The 25268-nt window shown below is 35.9% G+C and overlaps 1 protein-coding gene across 1 annotated transcript in view; it reads right to left on the reverse strand.

The window, feature by feature from the left end:
- Positions 1–25268, reverse strand: part of LOC145739821 (uncharacterized) — a 49157-nt gene that overhangs the window by 18275 nt on the left and 5614 nt on the right. Inside the window, 2 exon segments of the mRNA XM_081995176.1 lie at positions 3042–3117; positions 9934–10131. Coding sequence (XP_081851302.1) covers positions 3042–3117; positions 9934–10131 — 274 coding nt within the window.

Consider the following 25268-nt stretch of genomic DNA (forward strand, 5'->3'; position numbering starts at 1 on the left):
TACATATTATTTAGCACTTTTTTGTTAAGGAAACGCTATTTTTCTAATTATCAAGATTAACGTTTACAAACTTATATGTTTTAATACACCGTTGAAAAAGTAAAAATCAACAGAATTAAATGAACTAAAAATATATAGGGTGTTCCATTAAAAAAAATATAACTTACTGTCATATGTCAGAAACTAAACGTAATATAAAAAAACTGACTACGCCATTGGATTCTACGTCAAAAGTTCTACCGGAAACCGTTTTTCCTTTTTTGATAACTTTAATAGCAAATGAAATACAGAGGAGGTTTCAAAATTACCAATTTTCAAAAGCCCCCCATATCTTTGAAACAAAAGAAGTTTGCGCAGCCCACTCTTCTCCAGTCATCTCAGCTCAGAAAAAGAGATCAGAACACGTATGCTACTTTTTTTCTATCTATTACCGTTTTCTCTGTACCCCGTAAAACCATCGAAAATGCAGCACCCTGTACATACACCAGAGTTAAAAAAATTCTATAGCAAACACTTTAAAATGTACTATTTATTTCCACCCTCTGAAAATTGATAATAACTCGTTTCATTATATATTTCACAATTTTAATAAGGACAAAATAAGGAAAAAAATAGTCTCCATTAAAAAGCGAAGCCGTAAGGTGCGTTGAAAGTTTTAAATTAAGTAATTTAAAGGCAGGTGTCGGTATAAATGAAACAGCCAAAAAAGGTACTGGGCCTTCAATATAACTTTTTATTCAGCCCAGTATACGCCATGACTTAACAGTTTTACTTATACGAATGTTTCTCAGAATACCTACCCCGTGTCAGGCTTGATTCCACGGCAAAGAACGTTCATTTTTGAAAAGGTTTTATACCTTCAAAATTACCATGATGAAATAATTAAATTAAATTAAATTTTTGTAAAAACAAAAAGGAGCTGAATAAGCTGGAAATAACGTTCGTTTTACATAAACATATAGATCGAATAATGCCTAATACAGGGTGGTCCAAATTGATTGTATGATACTTATAGAGTGGGAGTTACATAGCGGAGCTATAGCGAGCCCTAAAATATTTGCTCCAAAAACCAGTTTTTTTATTTTAATTCCTAAACAACAAAAAACTTGAAAATGAAATTTTGGCATGTTCTCCATTTTAAAAAGAGAATTTGAAATATTTTTAAAATAATCTAGACAGGTACGATTTTTATTTCTTTATGAATTATTGTATAAAAATGACCTGTATCTGAAAAACTATGCAAAATGAAAACAAATGAGCAGATAAACTTTTCTTAGGAAAAAGTATGGGCTATTACATGTGCTACATCAGAATGCTCTAAAGTTACAGCTTAAAGAAAGTTGAAGCTGTCAAACTTTTTAAACGCCATCTCTCCAGATTATTTTTATAAATTAAAAAAAATCTCAAATGACCATTTTAAAATGGTGATGAACACACATGCCAAATTTTATTTGGCATGAGTAAAAGTTTAAAATGAGTAACTTTTTTTCGATTAGGAATTATATGACACTTTAGATTTTTTTTTTGGACATTCCACCCCTGAATTTGAACCACCATTTATATCAATACTGGAAGCAAATGGAGAATAATTTCTTAAAATGTTATCAACTAAAATAAGTCTATGCCATATATCAAAAAAGTATCACAACCTTATCATCATCCCTCAGCTTGCGATTGAGCCCCTTGATTTTCCATCAATACGAGTGTTCTGTGTTCTTGCATTAGGGGAGCGCTCTGTGATAAAACGTATTATCATTTTCCCTTTTATCTCTGCTTCGCTAGTCTTCACCGCCTGCTTTTTTAATATCCCATTCCATTTTTTTTCTACCAACACTGGCGTCTTAAACCCGCGCCTTTACTACCCTTACTAATTTACTGTTTACATGCAAAGTCTGTTAAATATTCTAATGGAATTTTGGTTCTTGCAAATTCTTGAAAAAATACTAAATTCGTACACATTTTTCACCAAATTAATGAATAAAATGCGGATTTTGATTTAAACATATTTCGAGCCCTACCGTGGAATACCTTTATTATTTAAAAGTTAGTACTCGCAATTAGAAATGTTTTAATGCGACATTTTATTGTACACCAAATTTTGCCTCTGTGCCCTAATTTAACCTACCTCTTGCATCTCTTGAAATACTCGAGAAACCCAGAGTCCGGGATAGAAAAATGAACACCCCGTATAAAATACAACTTTTGCAAGTGCTCTGACACATAAAGATATGACGTTTTTTTCGACCTTAGCTAATCAGAAGCTTGTACTTAAATCTAAATATTTTTATTTATGGACCACTCTGCCCAGTAAAAATAGAATATTTATAGTAACAGCATAACAATTGTTGGTATTATGTTATTCAATTAGATTAAAGGCAAGGGTGGCTGGGCCCGTTTCTGTAGGGTTAGGGTATTTCACAGTAGCAATGGCGTTTATGACTAATGGTCTTCCTTGACATCCGATGAGATCAGCAAAATTTTTCTATTATTCCCCGTCTGTATTAATGATTGTATTTATTTTTGACGACTATTTTTTAGATCCCTCGGGAATAGAGACGTATCCTTGTATGAACTGTCCCCAGGTGCGAAACCGAACTTTTTGTATGGTCACAACTCCTAACCTAGACCGTTATTATATGATGCTGTACAAAATGGACAAATTGCCTCTCAACCAACGCAAAAACAACAACAATTAACTTAACTATACCCAATAAAGCGACTTACACATTTGCCACAATTTTCTATGCTTATTTAAGTGGCTGACGTTCGTGTGTCCTTTTGTTCCCGAGATAAGAATCAATTTTAAAATAAATTATCGCGTTGATGGGTGTCTGTCATAATGTGACAAACCATTTCACAAATGCATGAGTATCATTATATGCACATTGATATGAATACCACACACGACGCGTTGTACCGTTCTTCGTTTAATAACTTTTTTGAACAACCTTTCAGTCTACAACGACCCCCTTTTAATGTCGTTTATTAAACAGGCTCAACCTCTCTGACAGTTCATAAAAAAACAACAACTATATACTCACCAGTTTCTGTGTCTACTGTGTAGTTAACTCCAGCCCAAATATCCTCTTCGGCGGTTTCGATTTCTGGTTCTTCTTCCTGTAACATTAAAAAAATCCAGTAGGAGAATTTCTAGATGCTAAATTAGCTCAGTGAATAGAATATTACTACTACTATTTTCAATCCCACAGTTTTGCATGTTTACAAAAAAAATTGTCATAACTGACGTTAGTAATGTTACTATGAGTTATATTGAAAGCATTGCGTTTGACGCAATAGAGCGACTAACTAAACTTTCGACTACATAGCTGGTGTCGTAAAAAGTATCCAGTATTAAAAAATTTGGGATTCCTTTCTTTTTTAAAATTGACTGATGTAAAAACTGTGGAATAGTATATGTTGGAAACTCATACAGTTTTTTTAATTCCCTGTTGTTGATCGAATGAACTAATTCGGGGATTTCATGTTTTTTTTAGTATAATTTTTTATGTACAAATTCCTCGCGTTAATGCACATTTATGCGGACAAAATCCGGCAGTACGCGTCGTACAGCCGCTTCAAACAGTCTGGCTTCGGTACCGATAATTTTGTGACAACGACAAGAGCAGGTGAGTCCTATTAATGTGCACCGTTTAATTTAAATACAGTCCACTTAAAATCGTATGTTAAACACAAAAGTCTATTTGCGACATTTTGGCCACTTCGAGCCGGATATTTTCTCGAATTAGTTCATTTCTCTTCAGAAATATCTAATTAGTATTACATTACTTATATCCAACAATTAGCTCATTTCTCTTCAGAATTACTAATTGCTTGGCAAAATCGTCACACAACAAACATTTTTGAGCAACTCATCTGCATTTTGTGATTTGTACGTCGTTATTATTTTACTTTAAAACAACTTGAACACTTTTTTGCTGTACACTTGATCACCCGTACATTCGGGCATTTTAGGCATTTGGGGTTTGGGCTATTTTTAGCTTATCTGCGTGCGATAAAAACCAAGTTTGTAGTATACTTTCAGTTTGGGTCGACAATTTCTTAAACCAATTTAAAATATAAATCTGATTTAAATTTGTATAGTAATAACAATAAGCTAAAATGACGGATGCAGATATCATTGTCGAACTGAATAAACTTAGACTGCGACGTAAAGTGTCATTACAAAGATTGTCAGAAATTTATAATTATGCGGTGAATAATACCGATGATCAGTTTTATAAGCAAAACTTGTTTGCAAGATTGGAATTTGTCGACTCTATTCATGATGAGTTTAGAGAGTATCATAACTCCATTGTTTCTTTGATTTCAACTGACGCGGAATTTCAGTTAGAAGATAAAATTCGAAGTCTAGCAGATAAATATGTTTATGACGTTAAAGGGAAAAAATTTGAACTTACATTGTCTGAGACTGCTCAGCAGGAAACGTCAACGCAGTTTACTTCAACTTTAACTCCAAAACTTCCAAAAATCAACATACCTGTTTTCGATGGAAATTTGAAACAATGGCCTGCATTCTACGACTTATTTAACAGTGTTATTCATACTAACCCAACTCTATCAGACATAGAAAAGTTTCATTATTTAACGACATCACTTAAAGCTGATGCTCTCAACTTAATCAAGTCCATTCCGTTAACTGCCCCAAATTATCAGATAGCATATGATGCCTTGAAGACTCGTTTCCAAAATAAGCGTGTTTTAGCCACTGCATATTTCAATGAAATTTATTTGACACAACCCATCTTCAAGCCTACGGCTAAAGATATTCGCCGGTTAATTGACACCTTTTCTGAAAATCTTGCTTCTTTGAGAGGTTTGAATTTTGATACAAATTCGTGGGATTTCATAATCTTCAATATACTTTTACAAAAACTCGATACAAAAACCAGAATGGATTTTGAAATTGAACATAGTACTGTAGAGTTTCCCACATATGCTATGCTGTCAACTTTTTTGAATAATCAATGCAAGGCTTTGGAGACGGTGGAGTTTATGACGCCTGCTTCTAAAGGTAAATCTGAGGTTGCTAATCAAAATCCCCGAAGCAAATGTCAGTTCAAAGACACTCATAGAACCGATGTTTTATTTAATAATAATGTTTTAGATAAGGGCCAACAAAATGCAGTCGATCGAAAGTGCCCCTTATGTACAGCGTCTCATGCTTTGTATCGATGTTCTTTATTTTTAGCTAAATCACCTCACGAACGACTGGCTTTGGTTAAGAGTCACAATTTGTGTGTTAACTGTATGCGTTCACGTCATACCGTACGTAACTGTCTTTCTACAGTGCGGTGTAAAATGTGTAACTTACAACATCACACATTGCTTCATTTAGGTTCTCCAAGAATTTACAATCAAAATTCTGGAACTTCTCAATCATCATCTTTTCACGGCCCACAAGCCTCAAATAACCTTGCAGATGCAGCTCAAAACTCTGATGGAGTACAAAACTCTCAAACTGCCTCAACGGCTTCAGCACTCTCGTGCACCTCGCCATTTGGGCACCAAAGATCAATTTTACTATCTACCGCTATCGTTGAAATTCTTGATGTTTTCGGGAATTATCAAAAGGCGCGAATTTTACTTGATACGGCTAGCATGGCCAACTTCATTTCGGAACGCTGTGCCAATCGTTTAGGCTTAAAGCGTTACCCGTGCTCTACTCCTCTTGAAGGCATCAATAACCAAATTTCTAATCCGACTTATGGTAAAGCCCATTGTATTATTAAGCCTTTTGGCAAATCTGAGCCAGGGTTTGAATTTGAAGCCATTCTTTTACCCAAAGTCTGCTCAGACCAACCGAAAATGGTAATTGATACCACCAATTGGCAGCACATTCAAGACTTACCTCTAGCTGATCCTCAATTTCAAATCCCTAGTTCCATAGATATTCTGTTGGGTGCAGAATTAGTACCTTATATACTACGATCTGGTCAAATCTTTGGTCACGCAGGTCAACCTGTTGCACTTAGAACAATCTTTGGTTGGATTTTACAGGGTCCAGCTGGAAATGTACCATCAAATTCTTCTCTCGTTAGCTGTCATGTTTCTTTGAATCCTCATATGGAACTAGTACTTAAAAAATTCTGGGAACTGGAAGAAGTGCCAACTTCTAGGAAGTTGTTGTCTCCTGATGAACAGCGTTGTGAAAGTATCTACACTTCCTTGTTGACTCGTGATGCTTCAGGTAGATTCATAGTTCCACTTCCATTTAAACATCAAGACCCGAACTTTGGTGATACATACTCACAAGCCCTTCGGCGATTTACATATCTAGAGTCTAAATTACATAAAAACCCTGAACTTCATTTAAAATACGTACATTTTATAAAAGAGTACATTGAAAAGGAATATATTTCCGAGGTTTCTACTTCAGATTATCAGTCTAAAACCGCATTTTATTTGCCACATCATTGTGTGCTTAAACCAGACAGCGTCTCTACTAAACTCCGTGTTGTCTTCGACGCTAGCGCAAAGGGTACCGCGGGTTTAAGCTTGAATGATACACTGTTTGCTGGACCTAAACTGCATCAAAACTTGTCCTCTATTTTGTTAAGATTTCGAATATACCCATACGTATTTGTTTGCGACATCAAACAGATGTACTGCCAAATACTGATCAAGCCAGAATATAGAAAATATCAACGTTTTCTTTGGCGTTTTTCGACCGATGAGAGTATCAAGGAATACCATTTAAATCGGGTCACTTTTGGAGTATCTTCTGCGCCTTATTTAGCCTTAAGAACCCTGAAAGAATTAGCCGCTTTTGAGCGAAATAATCATCCTCTAGCGGCCAAGGTTTTAGACGAATCGGTCTACGTAGATGACTGCGTTGCTGGTGCTGAATCAGTGAAAGACATTCTTAAATTACAACAAGAGCTGATCTCTTTGCTTGAAAAGGGAGGTTTTGAATTGAGAAAATGGGCCAGCAACTGCTCCGAATTATTATCTGCGGTAAAAGCTATTGATCCACAGATGCCATTGACTTTTGATAGTGATGGTCCTAATTTTGTAAAGGTTTTAGGTCTCCAATGGCATCCACAAAATGACATATTTTCATATTGTTATACTCCAATCAACGTACCCTGTACAAAACGGAACATATTGTCTCAAATTGCTAGAATATTTGATCCTGTTGGGTTTTTGTCTCCAATGATTTTCCTTGCTAAGCGCATTTTGCAACTTTTATGGTTGTCCAAATCTGATTGGGATGAAATACCATCTCATGAAATTGTAAAAACTTGGGAAAAAATAACCTCTGAATTGCCTGAAATTTCTAAAATTCGCATTCCTCGTCTTATGTCGTGCCTAGGATCAACTACGCGTGTGGAAGTCCATGGATTTTGCGATGCGAGTTCTTGCGGCTACGGTTGTGCTGTGTATTTCAGGTCAATTTCCAGTAACGGACAAACAGAATGCTCCTTGGTAGCGGGCAAATCTCGTGTATCGCCACTCAAAATAGTTTCATTACCTCGACTCGAACTATGTGCCGCTTATTTATTAGCCGACTTACTAACGTTTGTTATATCCTCTTATGAAAAGCTGCTCACCATTGATGCAGTATATGCTTGGTCTGATTCACAAGTCACTCTTGCTTGGATTCTTAGTTCGCCACATAGATGGAAAACATTTGTGGCTAATCGAGTGGCCCGTATTCAAGAGTTGATTCCTTCTTCTTCATGGAAATACGTTCCTACAGACCTGAACCCAGCCGATTGCGCATCCAGAGGTCTCACTCCTCTAGAACTTTTCGAGCATAAATTGTGGTGGAAGGGTCCCGAATTTCTTACTCACCCTTGTCATATGTGGCCAATTCAGCGCTCAGTAGTGTCTGATGGTACCCCTGAAACATCTTCTGAGGAGAAACAGTTGTCTCTTCACGTAACCAAGGCTGATTCTTCTATTTTAACAGATCTTCTGTTTAAGTTTTCCTCATTGCGAAAAGTTCAACGAGTCCTTGCTTGCGTTTTAACGTTTATTTCTCGCACCAGAAGACAGATTTCTTCCTTTCAGGAAACTATTCCAAAGGATGCTATGCAAAGGTCCATGGTTCTGCTCCTATTACACGCCCAGGAAGAAAGTTTTTCGAATATTCTACAAAACTGTCGTAATAACAGCCCTTTACCTAAACCTTTTAGAAAGTTGGCCCCTTTTATAGACGAAGTGGGTCTCCTTAGGGTGGGCGGCAGGCTTAGAAACTCCTCGTTATCTATAGATGCTAAATTTCCTGTTTTATTACCGAAAAATCACAGATTATGTGAACTGATTATCGAACAGAGTCATAATGATAATTTTCATCCAGGAATGAAGACTTTGCACAATTTAATCATTCAGAATTTCTGGATATTATCTCCCCGTTCCGCAATTTATCGCTGCCTGTCTAGATGTATCAAATGCTTTCGCATGAAACCTCGCTCTTATGCGCCATTCATGGCCGATCTTCCTTCATTTAGACTAACCCAAGTTAAAGCATTCTCTCAAGTGTGTCTTGACTATGCGGGACCGTTTTCCATTACTATGGGAAGGTATCGGGGAGGAAAACCTACTAAAGCCTATATTTGTCTTTTTGTATGTTGCAGTACAAAGGCAATTCATTTGGAATTATCCTCCGATTTGTCATCGGATACCTTTCTAGCGGCCTTTCGCCGTTTTATGGCGCGAAGAGGTCGAGTGTCCGAAATTCATTCAGACCAGGGAACAAACTTTAAAGGAGCGTATAATCAGCTTCTTGCCTTTTCTCAAATGGCTTGTAAGGAATTGTCAATTAAGTGGCATTTCAACCCTCCAGGTGCTCCTCATTTCAACGGCCTCAGCGAAGCCGGAGTTAAGTCTGTGAAAAGTCATTTGTACCGTGTTACTGGCGAACAAATTCTTACCTACGAAGAATTCTACACTCTGCTAACCCAGATTGAGTGTCTTTTAAATTCACGTCCCCTTTCACCTATTAGTGATGACCCAAATGACTTGTCTCCACTTACTCCTGGTCACTTCTTGACAATGGAACCACTCACGGGGTTCCCCGAGCCAGACGTAACACACATTCCTTTGAATCGTTTGGATAGATGGCAGCTTCTGCAGAAGATGCATGTTGATTTTTGGAAGCGTTGGAACCAAGATTACTTGCATACTTTGCAACAGCGCTCTAAATGGCTAACCCGTCTGCCTAACATTAAGCCAAACACGTTGGTTCTTATCAAAGACGAGCGCACGCCTCCTAAACAATGGGTATTAGGACGGGTGATCAAGGTGCATCCAGGTGCTGACGGTACTGTTCGCGTCGTTACCTTAAAGGTACAAGGCGGTTTATTGCAGCGTCCAGTCGTCAAGCTTTGTCCTTTACCAGGACAATGACTTGCAAACATAACCTTTCTTTTATTGCCTTTTCTTGATTTAGTAATCTAGTTTATTTTTTCTTTCTTTTTTTTTTCCTTTTCTCCTTTTTGCCTAATTTCATTTATATGTTTTTTTTGGGATAAAACCACAACCATAGGTTTTATGGTGGGCGGAATGTTGGAAACTCATACAGTTTTTTTAATTCCCTGTTGTTGATCGAATGAACTAATTCGGGGATTTCATGTTTTTTTTAGTATAATTTTTTATGTACAAATTCCTCGCGTTAATGCACATTTATGCGGACAAAATCCGGCAGTACGCGTCGTACAGCCGCTTCAAACAGTCTGGCTTCGGTACCGATAATTTTGTGACAACGACAAGAGCAGGTGAGTCCTATTAATGTGCACCGTTTAATTTAAATACAGTCCACTTAAAATCGTATGTTAAACACAAAAGTCTATTTGCGACAGTATATATATATATATATATATATATATATGTGGAATATATAGGAGAATAGTTTTGTTACATTAGATAAATGTGGTGCTAGTTTGAAGTTTATGAAACAAAATCACAAACCTTAACTTTTTCATTTTTAGCTTTAACTTCCTCAGCTTCCTTTTCGATAAGCAGCGATGTAGAAGCATCAGCATCATTTTTCAAAGTCTCAACTACATCAGCCGCCTTGTCCTTCAGCTGCTCTTCTTGTCTGGCTAATTCCAAAGAGAAACCAAGATCTACGTCCTGTTTCCACAAAACTTCGATAAGATCAATATCCTGTAAATGCGAAATAATAGAAAAAATTACAACATATTAACTAACATCAAATTAGTGACTTATTATAGATGAGGATATAAGTATATAAACACAATTTTGATGAGAATTTGTGCCACAACAATGACAAAACAATAAATTATAGGGACTTAACCTCTTACTTACAGCCATTGTTCCAATCGCATAACCCCAAAAAGAGAATAAATGAAGAACATTAAACCAGAGTAAAATTCAGTCAGACTTTATAAATGCCCGTACTAACTTAGATCCAAAATAATACAAGTGTTGCTAAAAACTGCGTAAAGATAACACTGGAAAGCTAATTATCGAACGCGATAAGGATAAGACTTTCAATTTTACGGCATACAATTAATAACCTTGAGCTGTGTTGTTTACCTATTTCATAAAATAGAGAAAAACTTCCTTTTCAAGTCTATAATATTAAATATGGAAAAGTTGTTGACGTTTGGTATATAATGATATCGTATGTTACGACTATATTCTACTGCAACTTACTCAATAAAATTTTATAATATTGATTATATTTGATGCATAAATTTGGAGATTCTAAAGCAACAATAGTTCAAAATTGCATATTAAAGATATAAAATAATAAAATTTATTAATATTTAACGGTAGCCAGATAGAGTTCTAAGGAATAAATAATTTAAGTGATTATATTAGTCGTTGTACTCTATTAGACAAAACTTATTACAGCCAAGAGTTTTTCATATTTACGAGAAAAACTGAAAACCCCTGTAGATAACATTATTTGTTTTATCCAAAACGAATTCCGTAATACTTGAACTTGTACTATCATTTTAATCTTTTTAGAAGAATACTTGGATTATAGAGAGAGAGAGAGATTGGATATTCTCTCTCTCTAGAGAGATAAGAATATTTGGATTTTTTTTAAAAGCGAACGTTGACGAGTTTCTGGATGGAGAACTAGCAGCTTAAAAAAGTAAGTTAAGATGCTATATGAATATATTAAAACACAAAATCTTATACCAGTATCAATATGTCTTTTGCAAAAAATAAATGTATATGATGTTAAGAAATACGACCAATTCAAACCTATACGTCCTGAGAGAACATAATATAATAATTATAATGAATTTCATGTATCGACAGTGAAACTACATATAACTGCATCATACTTATCATCAGGCGATTTAGTGCAATATTAATCTAAAGGAAAAATCTTGTAAAAAGACAAAAAAATACGTTCGCACATGCATGGAGCTTTCTAATTTCTCATGTCGTTAGGCTACTTTTTTTGTTACAAATGTCTCATTTCTATTGCACTGCACTGCGTTTACAGCAAATATCTTTGACAGAGTTAGAGAGTAATTGAAAGTTTTTGGTTTTGTCAACTTATTTTCAGAATAAGGTTATTCAAAAGTCAGTATACTTTTTGCCGCTTGCAATAATCGAAAAATGTGATCCCATTTTGGAAGGAGCATGTATGAAAACAATGGGTGTGATAGCTGTGGGGTAGTAAGAATTACTCTGAACCACACCTTCGTATCCCGCGTGGTTGTTCAAATGAAACCCGCGTTTCGGTGCGGTCACGAAAAGACGCCATCTTGTCGACCCGCTGCGATACATCCTATATATTGTTACGATTTTCCTGTGGGTTCACACAAAGTTAGTTTAACTCAACAATTAATAAATTTATTACACTTCAAAACACTCCGTACAATAATTAACACAGCTACTAAAAACACTACTACAATTCCACAATTACTCCGCTATTTAAACTTTACCGCGTTCCCAAATTCACTACTACTCTACTACTCTACTCTCTCGTCGACGCCGCTTCTTTTATATTCACAAACCACGTTCTAGAATGACCGCGAAACGCTTCGCGATTTGCTTCGAATCTTCCAGGTGTGGCGCTTCCTAACTGTGGCCTACTTTAATACGCGCCCGGCCAGATATTGCGGCGCATCGGTTTCATCGAGTATCGAGCATAGTAGGCCCAAACCGTAACACTGCCCCCCTCTTAAAGCTGATCGTCCCGATCCGCTTCATCTAATCCCTGGTATTTCTTGAGTCTGTCCAGATGGACAATTTTCATCTTATCTTTGGGGCTGCGTTGGACTCTGTACGCGACGTCGTTTAACCTTTTTTACCACATTGTAAGGTCCCTCCCAGTGTCGTTGCCATCTTTGACTTAATCCTTTGCTCCTCCTGGGTTGAAACATCCACACGGCATCACCTTCCTTATAATTGCCACCAGTTGGTCTGTGGTCCAGTGTCATCTTCATACGGTTGTTGTTTGGTTTCATCTTCTCTCTCTCAAGTTCCCGAATTGTGATGGATCCCTTCTGTAACGAACACTGGTCACACCGTTTACACCATTCCTCAACGTCCTTTCTGAAGTTAATCCAGTAAAATCGATCTCTTATTCTAGCCAAAGTCTGGTTTACTCCAAAGTGTCCTCCTCCGCGACTGTCATGTAGTTCTCGCAGCACATTCTCTTTGCAGGAATTGGGCACTATTGTTTGATAAACAAAGCGTTTTCCGTCTGGACTTTTCCATTTGCGGGTAATTAAGTCATCTCGCAGTCGAAGCGAATTCCACTGCAACCAGTAACCCCTTACTGTTGGTCCATATCTGGAAATCTGTTGCCAATCCGGTTTCAAATCCTTCTCCAACCATCTTCTGATTACTTTCAAATCAGAGTCTGAGCGCTGTCCTTTTATTATGTCCTCCTTAGAAACGCAGTTCTTCATTCTTTTTGTAGCCCCTTTATCTGTCACCATCGCGATTTGACCAATCCTCCAACCATTATGAATTTGTCCTTTCCGATACCTTAAGTCACTATCCAAAGCTTGACGATCCTCTACATATCGCGGTAAATGTCCTTCCGGGTTCTTCATTTCCTGCTCCTGGTTACGCCAGTTCTGCGGGGTCGGTAAACGAGACTGCTGTCTGCAATTCCATTGGTAATGTCCTTTACGTCCACAAATATAACATGTAACGTTTCTTTTAGGAGAGGAGTTCCGGTGATTTGTTCTGATGTCCTGGTTTCGTCGACACTGTGGGTTTGGAGAACAAGACCGCTGTCTGCAATTCCTTCTAATGTGTCCCGTACGTCCGCATCGATAACACTCCACTCTCGTGATGGGGCGTGATCGTTCTAATTGTGTGGACTGACTATTTCTTGATGCTGCCATTTGTTGCACTATTTGGCCGACCATTGATTCAATTTTATTTATTGATGTAGCAACATGATCGGCTGGCGGTTCTCTCTCCTCTTGAATAGTCTCTGGCTGAAAGTCATTGCACGCAGCTTCAATTTCCAGCGCTCGAATCAGTAATTCGCTGTTGTTGCTCCCTTTGAACATCTTCAGCCATTTCTTTACCTCCGGATCTCGAATCCATCTACAAAATACTGTGCCACAAGTTCTTCTTGGATTTCATCCGGGACGGCTGGGTAAGCCAGATGCACAAGGCGACGAATTTCGGTTTCAAACTCTTCTAGATTCTCACCAGTTTTCTGCTGTCTTGCCATTAATTGCGTTCGATACAGTCCTTTCTTATGTTGATCCCTATAACGACGTTCTAATGCAGCTACTAATGCTTCATAGTTGCTTCGTTGGGCGATAGGCAGAGTCTGTAACAGCTCCAATGCAGGTCCACGTAATGCCACTATTAGTGCTACAGCCATTTCCTCGTTACTCCATCCATTTGCATTTGCAGCGGCCTCAAATTGGAGTTGGTACATTGCCCATGAAGTTTGACCGTCGTATGTGGGAGGCTTGATCTTGTTGAGCCCGTTTTCGGTGATCACTGTAGAGTTGACTCTTATGCTGTCAATTTTCCGCTCTAAGTCGCGTAGCTTTATCTTGACATCATTCTGAATTTTATTTATGTCCTCCCGAACATCATTAATGTCCTTCCGAACATCGTTCTGAATTTTACTGAGACTATGGGTTACATACTCTTTGATTTCTGTCTTGGTCCCCGCTAGAACGTTCAATATTTCTACGTTACGCTTTTCATGCCGCTCTCTGTCTTCTTCTTTGTCTTGTTGTCGAATTCTTTCTTCTTGTTGTCGAATCCTTCCTTGTTCTTCCTTGTTTCGTTTTCGAATCTTTTCTTGTTCTTCTTTGTCTTGTTGTCGAATCCTTTCTCGTTCTTCCTTGTTGTGTTTTCGAATCCTTTCTTGTTCTTCTTTGTCTCGTTGTCGAAGCCTTTCTTCTTGTTGTCGAATCCTTTCTTGTTCTTCCTTGTTTTGTTTTCGAATCTTTTCTAGATCTTCTTTGGCTTGTTTAAGCATAACTTCAAATTGGGCCTCCATGTTTGCACTTCAACGTCTTGTTATTGGCATAAAATAAATTTAACACACCACTGTTCCGAAAATCTCTAGTCCGGTTCTGAACACAAGTCTCTAACCCGAAGTTTAGTTCCAATTCACGTCGCACTAAAATCTGATCGCACTTCTGACACCAATTGTTACGATTTTCCCGTGGGTTCACACAAAGTCAGTTTAACTCAACAATTAATAAATTTATTACACTTCAAAACACTCCGTACAATAATTAACACAGCTACTAAAAACACTACTACAATTCCACAATTACTCCGCTATTTAAACTTTACCGCGTTCCCAAATTCACTACTACTCTACTACTCTACTCTCTCGTCGACGCCGCTTCTTTTATATTCACAAACCACGTTCTAGAATGACCGCGAAACGCTTCGCGATTTGCTTCGAATCTTCCAGGTGTGGCGCTTCCTAACTGTGGCCTACTTTAATACGCGCCCGGCCAGATATTGCGGCGCATCGGTTTCATCGAGTATCGAGCATAGTAGGCCCAAACCGTAACAATATTATGCAGTATACACACATAGGCGGCGATGCATACACTTTATACCTTAAATTTGGCAGCAAATAAATAGCTCGTCAAGATCTATATTTGTAATGCTGTATGTATCTGTCACTGTAGAAATAGAAAAATATATAATATAGCTTTTATGACAATTGTGAAAATTAAAATTCTCTCATAGAATCACCAGCATGTAGGATGTAGGTACCATTAAGGTATCTGTGTAGACATTAAAAAATTAAGCATTAATAATAATTTTTAAAATTCATTAATTCAAAGTGACTCATCCTTAACCCTACTACTCAAATTAAATTTAGATACTATTTATAAACATGCTCGGTTTGATGTACTCGTACCTATACTAATAAAAATTTAAGTATTTTGAAACATATTTAAATCTGAACGTCACTGGTCAGATCTGCATGCACGCTAATGTCGGCAATACCTGTGAGAGGTTTTTCGTTTTTTTTTTTTTATTATGAGCTCATGATATAACTCACGCAGAGCTTTAATTTTCTACCTATACCAACCATAATGGAAAAGTAGGAGTTGTTTTGTTTTCTACGCCTTCTTTCATCTATCAACTACGTAGACCTGCCGAGAAAATGTTAAAATCACATGCATGTATCCATTAATCATTTAAAAAAGGCAACGCCACTGTTAATTAATATTTGTTTTAAGCGGTAACTATTCGTGTTGCGTGAGCTCTTTGATAATGCATATTTATTAAAAGAAAATAGGTTCGCTTTAGGGCCTCAATGGGAATGATGGTTATGTATATTTAATACCTTTGTTTCTAGTGCCGATATAAAAGAAAAAAAAATAGAAGAAACAATGACACGAAAATTGTACATAAATCATTTTACAATAATGTTTTGCATTGCATTGCATGCATTTAAATGTTTTTTCTCGCGGCAGTCAAACTTTAAAACTAAAAAACGATCAGAATCAAACAAGGAACGCTTATTTCGATGACTTTCTCCTGAACTTAACACTGAAAAAATTTGTACACTTTTCAATCTCCGTAATAAAAAAGGAAAGAAGATAATTTCCGTCCTTAGCCAGAACATAAAAAGTGTTTAGAATGGATTAACGTAATGGTCTAACGAATGTTAAAAGGAAGTAACCACAGTTTTTTTTACACTAGGTACAGGATTGTTTGTCCTATAAACAACAGTGCTGATTCAAAAGGGGTATACCCATCAGTCTTAGAAATATATTACTTAGGTACATTTAATCAACTTATGTAGTTATTTGTTGACAAATACAGTCAAAGCGTGTATTGAGTTAATTTAGATAAATAGCATGAAACATGTAAACGAAAAATTAACCTGTCAATAGGTAACCCGACTATTATAACAAAAATGTTAAACTTATTAACTACATACCGAGCGTGATTTGAAGTTCCATAAAAGGCACTAATCTTGCATAACGATCAATAATTGCACGAAAACGCGTTTGCAATAATAATTGCATTTCGGTTTTCTTAAAAACTCGAATGCACGTGTAGCCTACTAACATTTTCGAAGACGACTAAAAGTTTATGGAAGGTTCCGACTCATTTCGGTATACCCCAAAAATTGTCATGATGACATTAAAATTTGTCTAACTTGCAAAATCATTCTCCTATATGGTAGTGCGTCTAGAGCCAATGTGTTAAACGTACTATGATTGTTTAACAATATGTTCTATACTTTTGTTGTCATTTTACAAATAAAAATAACCCTCGTCATTTTTGATATGCTCATTAATATTGACGATACATATAAATTGATCAGAATGCATGCGACCATAGTGGATGAATCCACGAGAACAATACGAAAGGATTTATAAGTTGGGTGGGGGTTCCCAAGTTGCAATAATTCCCATCACCACCGTTACTAAAAATAATGGATCTTTCAGTTGATTAAAGTAAAATAGGGTACCGCTTCGGCTTTTATCCAATGAAGACGGTCGATAAAGCAATTCAGACGAGATCTGGATTCCTATTAAGAACTATCATTTATCATCTGTCTCCACGATACTCTACACAAATAATAATACATACGGGCTCGAACACAGAACACAGGGTTGGATTCTTTTTCCAGAACAGCTGAATAATTTTACAACTCTATTATACTAGGCTACTTTTTCGCTTTGGTTACTAATTACATAAGTATACACACTTACACAGCGTACTGATTTTTCAAGCCTCGTCATGGGAATCCCGGTCATTTCAATAAGAGCTACAAGGTAGATTAAATTGAGGCAAAGTTCCATATTTGCAGCTCAATAAAATAAAAAAAATAAAAATATTCCTAACATGCGGAAATCCAAAAAACAATTTTTTTGCTAATTAACACTTAATATTAAAAAAATAAATAAACGACACTGATAAAAAATAAATGCCACTATTCCATCCTCAACTTGGATTTTTTTTAATTGGGTAGTTTTTTCTGATTACGATGATGTGTCAGATGTTATGGTTCAGGTTTGCAATTTAGTGAAATTAACAACATTTTTGGCCAATCATCATTAAGTGTTTTGTTGTGTATTAGTCCTACGCTAGAGCGCTTAGATTTTTACGTCGTTAAAGTGTTTTTTTAACCAAACCTAACCAAACAAAAAATCCTATTGTAACAAATGCCAAAATAACATGCAGTGATTTGGGAAAATTTGTTTCAGTTGTCTCCGAAAATATTCCAAATTCCAAATTGCGTAACTTTGCCCTAATTTAACCTTCCAAGCCACATCTTTGAATAACATCTTGTACATGATGATTTACCTACTTTTAATAAATATAATAAATATACCTACTGTTAATGAATGTACAGGGTATCCGGATTTAGTGTGTTTTAGATAGATAGAGAAAAACTAGCATACATGTCTAGAGCTCGATTTTTGAAAAAAGATTAATGGCACAAACCCTATTTCAATAACTTCAGTCAGTTTGCAGGCGCTAGAGGGCGTTTTTCGAATTACGCCCATTTTGAAAACTCTTCACAACTTTTTTGTTTATTAAAATATCGAAGTAAAGCAAAAACATTCTTAAGGCCCTGTTTTGATGTAATTCCAGTGGCGCGCTTAGTTTTTTGCTACCAGATATAGACCTATAATAACAAATCACTTTTTCAGTTTTTTCACACACATTAAAGTAACTAAAAAACGCAATAATTTTAAACATTCAAGTGTTGTCATAGAAACAAAAAATAAATAAACGTCACTTTTAATAGCTGATGATTTCAAAACCTGAGTCAAAGTGCATTATCTCAGTGATTTTTAAGATTAACTATAGGCATACTTTCATTGTAGTAAACGGCATAAAACGGACATTTTTTTAAAGTTATAGCCAAGTGTCATTTCAATTTAAAATAATAAAGTTAGGCAAATTTTTGAGAAAACGGTAGACATTAACAAAAAACCAAGCACGCCACTGGAATCACATCGAAAAAGTGCCTTGAGAATGTTATTTCAATAAACAAAAAGTTATGTTTTGTAAAGGAGTTTTCAAAATGGGCAAAATTTGAAAAACGCCCTCTAGCGTCGCGAACTGACAAGATATCGATATACCTACGGTTTTTGTCATTAAGCCTTTCTCAAAAATCCACCTCTAGACATGTATATTAGTTTTTTCCTATCTAGCTGGGAAATGGGATTTTCCTGTCAAAACACTCTAAATCCGGACACCCTGTATAGTCACAAATGACTATACGTTCAATAAATCAATCTAAAACGAGTAAAAAAGAAAAATTCTCTGTTTCAGCTGGACATACACATCAAAATACTAATTATTTTTCGGTTTTGCATGTAAATACTCTGAACCTTTACGCGTCGCCTGGTTAGAACTGAAGTCAATCAAGAAACCAATTTACATTAAAATGGCCAGATCAAAATTGGTTTAAACATTCCTTTGTTTCTGGCCTATGGCAAGAAACGTATAAAATCTGCATAATAAAGTAATTTATCACAACCGCCATCTTTTATTTTATATAACCGTGTACCGGTGTTGGCGCTGTTAGATATCTAAATTGGTACGCAAAATGTTATACCTTCAATGAATTTGCATAATCAATACCGATTGCGTCCATACTAACTAGTGAATTCTTTATGCTTACAAAAGATGTCCCTGTTATACCGAGTGTAATATGCATCATTTTATCCCGAGTAAATAATAATTATTTGGAAAACTGTCAATGTCTGTGTGAGGTATGAGCAAAATTTAGATAAATTCAGTTTTGACTAACGGGTGATTTAACGGTCTAAACATTTTTAAACAGTCATTTTTTAAATTTTAATTAGTTAATATCCTAATTGGCTATGTCTACCTCGACGGGCACGTCGCCCATAGACAATCAAATGTGACAAAAACAGGCAACGCCGCAGACACTTGACGTTTGCGCCTTAAGAACAAGATAGTTCATATTTATTTTTACATTTTAAATGACTTTTCTTCTAGTCTTCTTAAGTTATGAAGTAAATTACGTTGAAGTAATTTGTAGCACACACACACACTTCTGAGATGTCTGAATTTGTAATGATTATTCTAAACTTAGAAGAAAAGTTTAGAATAATAAAAACTTTACAAGACGGAGCCAGAATTTGAAGCAAAAACTTGTTTGAAAATTTGAGTCATTAATTTGACAATTTCAGACTGCGCCACCACTGCGTACACGGATCAGTCGTTTGAAGTGGGACCCCATCGTTCCCCGTAGAGATCGCGCTGTTGAAAACCGCTCGCTGATTGGTCCGGGCTGATTATGTCGGCGTTTCTTTTTCCAACAGTCACGCTTCATGTGTTGCCGTCTGCCTTAGCTGACCTCCAGGCTCCGGCCCCATGCCTTTGTCCGGGATTAAAGACAGGTCCGTACTTCGCTTTATACTCCTACAAGTTTTGTTAAATCATTTTCCTTACTATAGTAGAAGGCAATACATCGGCCGATGCACGTCATTGACGTTTAACGCGCCTCGTTGCAAAATGTTTAGTTTTTTCATTAAAACACGAACTTTACATACATTTTGTTTTTATTTACTTCTTATACAGAAGTTGACGCAGTTTTTTAACAGAGAATTTTGAATAACAATATTAGTCAATATTGAATTTTTTTTGTCTCTCTCTGTAAGCAGTTTTTAGTCAAGTCATCAACAACAAAAACAAAAACAGGAAACGGTCATCTAGCAATCTGGCAACAACGTACACAACTCGTTAAACGTCGAGATCGAGAAGTGTCAGAATTGCGTTCAGTTAATAAGCGCGTGTTAGAAAGATAGCGCTACAGGTCGCAACTAATCGCTAAGCAATACGAATGCATTTTCAAAACGTCAAACTCACTGATGACGTGCATCGCTCCCATTAGTGCCCTGGACCATACTTAGGTACTCCTCTTTCCAAGACAAAAGACAAACTTTAAAAAACGAATCTAACCTTACTTTGTATGCACGTCACAGACGCCAACACTACAAAGACACAGATCAGATGAACTCAACTTCAAAACATTTGCTTTTGATTGATTACTATCAATTGAAGGGCTCAATGTGAAAAAATGACAGACCTCAAAAAGGTAAAAATAACATATTTTACTTTGATTGTTAAAAATAATATGTAAAATACAGTAACAACTTTCATTATTTTAGTTTAGATGTCAACGCATCATAGGAAGGGCCAAAATATTTTTTTTAATGGCTTGTTATACTATTGCTTTAACTGAGCATAGCACTAACTCTTTTTGATCTCATGTGTGGCTTGTCTTTGTTTCACATTAAGCCCTTCAATTCAAATATCTCAACATGAATTTTTTTCTAGTGACAAAACAAGACTTTAAACAAACTTTTTTATATAATATGAATCTATATTTACATGAGAGAAATGTTGTAATACGGACCTGCAAAGACAAAAATATTTAGGACAGGAGCCTACGTACATAAGCTCTCCTTAAAAGAAGCATATTTTCAATTACCTACTGACTCTAGGAGTAGTTTTTAAAGTTGGCAAACTAAAATTGCTGAAATGTGAACGGCCCCTCACATGATCAGAACTGGTTACACACTGTTTTTTTTGAGCTCAAAATAATGCCACTTTTTTCCAATTTAACTAAAATTGCATTCTTTCCGAAGTCACCATGTTAGTTATTTTTATCTGGGACACTCAGTATCATACTACTTAAAAACACTATGCAAATATCATAGTATTTATTAGTATTATTTACCTAATGCAAAATTTAAGACGAATAACAGTGTTCACCATCAGGTACGTTAAATCTGACAAAAAAACTGATACTTGACAATTGATAAGAGAAGATTTAGAAGATTTTAGAGGTTTAGAATCACATCTAACTACTTGAAAAGTACATGTAGGACCCATGACATTGATGCGGTTATATTCTTTTAATTTATTTCATTAACATCATTATCTAAACTTTGGGTAAAGAAAAAAAATAGTATGAAAAAACATTCAATAAAGGACATTTTTTAATATTTAAATCGTTCACGAGTTTGGTAAGAAATCCTAGATAGAAAGTAGGAAATGTCTAGATTTAGAAGGCTATTATCGGAAAATGTGTAAACCACAACCACTTTATCGCATTTCAGGACAAAAATTACAATATGATCAGTATAATTCTTTCTAATTAATATCTTGATTGCACAATCCATAAAATATATTACAACAAAATTTTAGGTTTACTTTATATTCAAAACATACATACACACAACCAACGGCGCACTCACCAAAATATACACAAGTTAGCATAAAATTAATTCTGTAGTATTATGACTACATTATTCAGGCGAAAACTAAAACAATATACAGGGTAAACCATAAGTAATGGGACATAGAGCTACAGCATATTCGTGACGTCAAAATAATACGATTTAGCTACTGTCCTATACCAAAAGTCAATATTAAGAAAGATACAGATTGTAAAAGTTGAATTTTTATCATATTATCAAGGTCTTTTGATATAAATTACTAAAAATGTGTACAAGGGGGTTTTGCTAGGCGGGAAATACGATTACTTTTAAGACTTAGAATTAGTATACCTTTTTACGTAGAAAACATATTAGAATCATATTTTAAAATCTTATGTCCGTTTTAGTTGCGTAAAACAAAAGTTGCCTAAGTCTTTTTAAGCAGCTGAAATGGTTGTAGGTAGCGTCCCCTATTAGCTAATGCAAAATAGATGAAAGCATCGTACTTACCGACTGGCAAAACCCCCTTATATAAATTTTCAGTAATTTATATCAAAAGAGCTTGAAAATATGACACAAAAACCATAACAAAATTCTTAACTTTTACACCCTGGATGTTTCTTAATTTTAACTTTTGGTATTTAGCTAAATCGTATTATTTTAATGTCAGGAGTGTACTGTAGCTCTATGTCCCATTACTTATGTTTCACCCTATATAACTCGTTGGTTATTCGCTGGACATTGAAGGTTTCTAAATAGTAAATATACAGGTAAAAAGATTGACATTTTCTAAAGGGTTGTAAAAAGGTAATAAACTGCGGTCAACCGATTACGGATAAGAAAACAATCGGTATTTGACAAATGACTTTTTCAAGTTAGGGGGTGGTCATAATATCCCAAATGACAAATGATGTAAAGACACTTCGGACATTGTCGGCCCTTTTGTAATCGTCGTAGACCACCATCGGGACAACATAGACCGACCGTTCGATACTATTAATATTTCTGTCATGTCTGTTATTATTTAAAAAATACACGATATGTCAATAATACCGATTTACAATGGCTGGTATCCTTATCTAAATGTATACACGATGTATAATGTCAATTAGATTTTTTTCGGCTAATTGACAATTCATGTTTAATCTCATCTGACTTTCGGGTGGTTATTTCAGTTATTCCGCATTTTGCCAAGCATAGGTCAAAGTTGACAGTTACCACGTGACTGCAATATTTATGTAAAACATTTTAGACATATTTTGGCGTCAGTGTTTACAGTAGCCGTTTTCTTTCGGTTTGTGATTTCGGATCCAAACACGTTATGATTCAAAAGTCACGTGACCTCCATGTGATTGTATAAAAATGGTGTCATGTGATTTTTTGTTCATAACTAGTTCATAACGCGTTTGGAATACTTTGGATACAAAATCGTGGATCGAAAGAAAGCGCCTAGTGTCGACCTCACCAATTCAATTTTATAGGTGAGGTTTTGATTTTTCTTAATCAATCCCAATCCCGATCCTTTTCGCAGTATTACGGTTCATCAGTCATCAGAGAGGCTATAGGGCTTGATAACCAAAGAACAAAACCTTCATTCCAGTATATGAACTGGATGCCAGACATGATAGTTGTTATGCAACATCTGGTGACATCTGTACTTAACTCTATGAGTTAGAACATACAAATACTCCCAACTCTAGGAACACCCCCATTGCCGCATCAGTCAATTAACACTGTAATAATAATGTAATACGGCGAAACCAGTCAAAGGATTGGGATTGATAAACAAAAAACAAAACCACATCATTTTTAACCAATCATATCGGTGTGAACCGAATGATGCAGCATCAATGGGGATGTTTTTAGATTTGGGGGTGTTATTTGTACGTTCTAACTCATAGAGTTGAGTACAGATGTCACCAGATGTTGCACAACAACTAAGACGGCCTATGTTACTACAGCTTAAACTTAAAATACGCTTGTTATCTCTATTACTAACGCACGCCCTGTCAAATTTTTGTCGTTTTCTTTACTGTGATCGAAATAATAAGCAGTGTTCATGATCACTTCTACTGCGGGAAAAAGATCAGTAGAAAGTCGCCAGGGTGCGTATTCTTTAAACGAGGGAAGGGAGTTATCGAGACAAAGGTCCAGAATGTGACAGAACACACTGACAATTGCGGATTCCTACATTCCATCAACACTCCTCTTGAAAATTCCGTTCCCCGGTTTCAAGAATTAGGGCCCTGAACTCATGGTTAAAAGATTTAAGGAGATGGTTCGACCGCTCGTCTGCAGAAATCCTTCGTGGTGCAATTTCCAGAGCTATAATAATTGCCATTTGGATCGCCAACCTTCGGCAGTAGAGGGCGTGATAAGAAGAAGATGCGCATTTTCAAATGTCAAAACTCGTTGATTGCAGTCTAAAACCTCAATGACACCATTCATAGATACAGTTTGTAAGGATTGTTACAATTCCAATACGATGGAGTACGCACATACCGAGCAAACCGAATTTGGTCTGGTCTGGTTTGCGAGTTTTATTTGACTGATCAAACTTTTTGAGGACTCTAAAGGGAGCACGGAACATCAATTATCTTATTCTTGACGTCATTACTTAAAAACCATTAAGTTTTTACCTTGAAACAGAAGGCATTTTTTAGGGAGTCTTCGCAACTTTTTTAGATAAAATCGAAACTGAAAATTGAGAATTATTCGAACTTGGTTTTTCTACAGATTTGTCAAGAATCTAAAGTAAAGTAAACAATAAAGTTGACAAACAAGGTTAGTAATATATTTATAAAAAACCTTAAAATAACCCAACAACAAAATTTATGATTGCTTAATTATTCCTGAAAAAAAAAGAATAATTTCAGTCTTGTGAACCTTGGATTGCCATCAGCAATCATACCGAGAATCACACATCCGGATTCATAAATAAACATATTATTATTATAAAGTGTACACGTGCTGAAAGCAATTATTCGAGGAGTTTGTGAAAACACGTTGAATTCCAAATTCTCTTATCTAAGGAAAAGTGTTTTGAATGGAACCTTGTAAGTTACGAAAATGAGGAGACTAATAATGGCCTAAAACCACAATAATAGACTGCAGCCTGCACTTATTATACGACAAGGTTATGTTATGAATGTAAAAAAACCTTGTGACACCAGAAACTAAAGTAAAAGTCAACAATAGCCATTACGCACACAGTGGCGCAATTTTAACCAAACTTACAGCTTTTATTGAACAGCCAAGTTGAATAACGATAAAAATACCAACTTATAGTTTGAGTGAAGGAATATTAATTGATAATAATTCTAGAACGCGTTGAATATTGAAGAGGACAGCGACGTTCATTGTATTATCAACTGATGATAATACCTAACACCAATTAAATAGTGACGAATTAAAAGTGAGTAGAACTCAGTGATGTACGATATCATCATAGTTCAAGTGTAAGTTGTAGGAACTAAAATGTTTGAGAGGCTATTATATTTATGAAAGAAATAAGTGTGTATATGGCTTATTTAACGGTTGGTGCTATATAACTGGTTGGTTGCTTTGATGTGGTTAAACCACATCAAAGCAACATTGGGTAAATCCTCTTAGGTCATACATAATGAATACTAATAC

This window comes from Ips typographus, unplaced genomic scaffold, assembly GCF_016097725.1.
Source record: "Ips typographus isolate SLU unplaced genomic scaffold, UJ_Ityp_2.0 IpsContig44, whole genome shotgun sequence".
Lineage (NCBI taxonomy): Eukaryota > Metazoa > Arthropoda > Insecta > Coleoptera > Curculionidae > Ips > Ips typographus.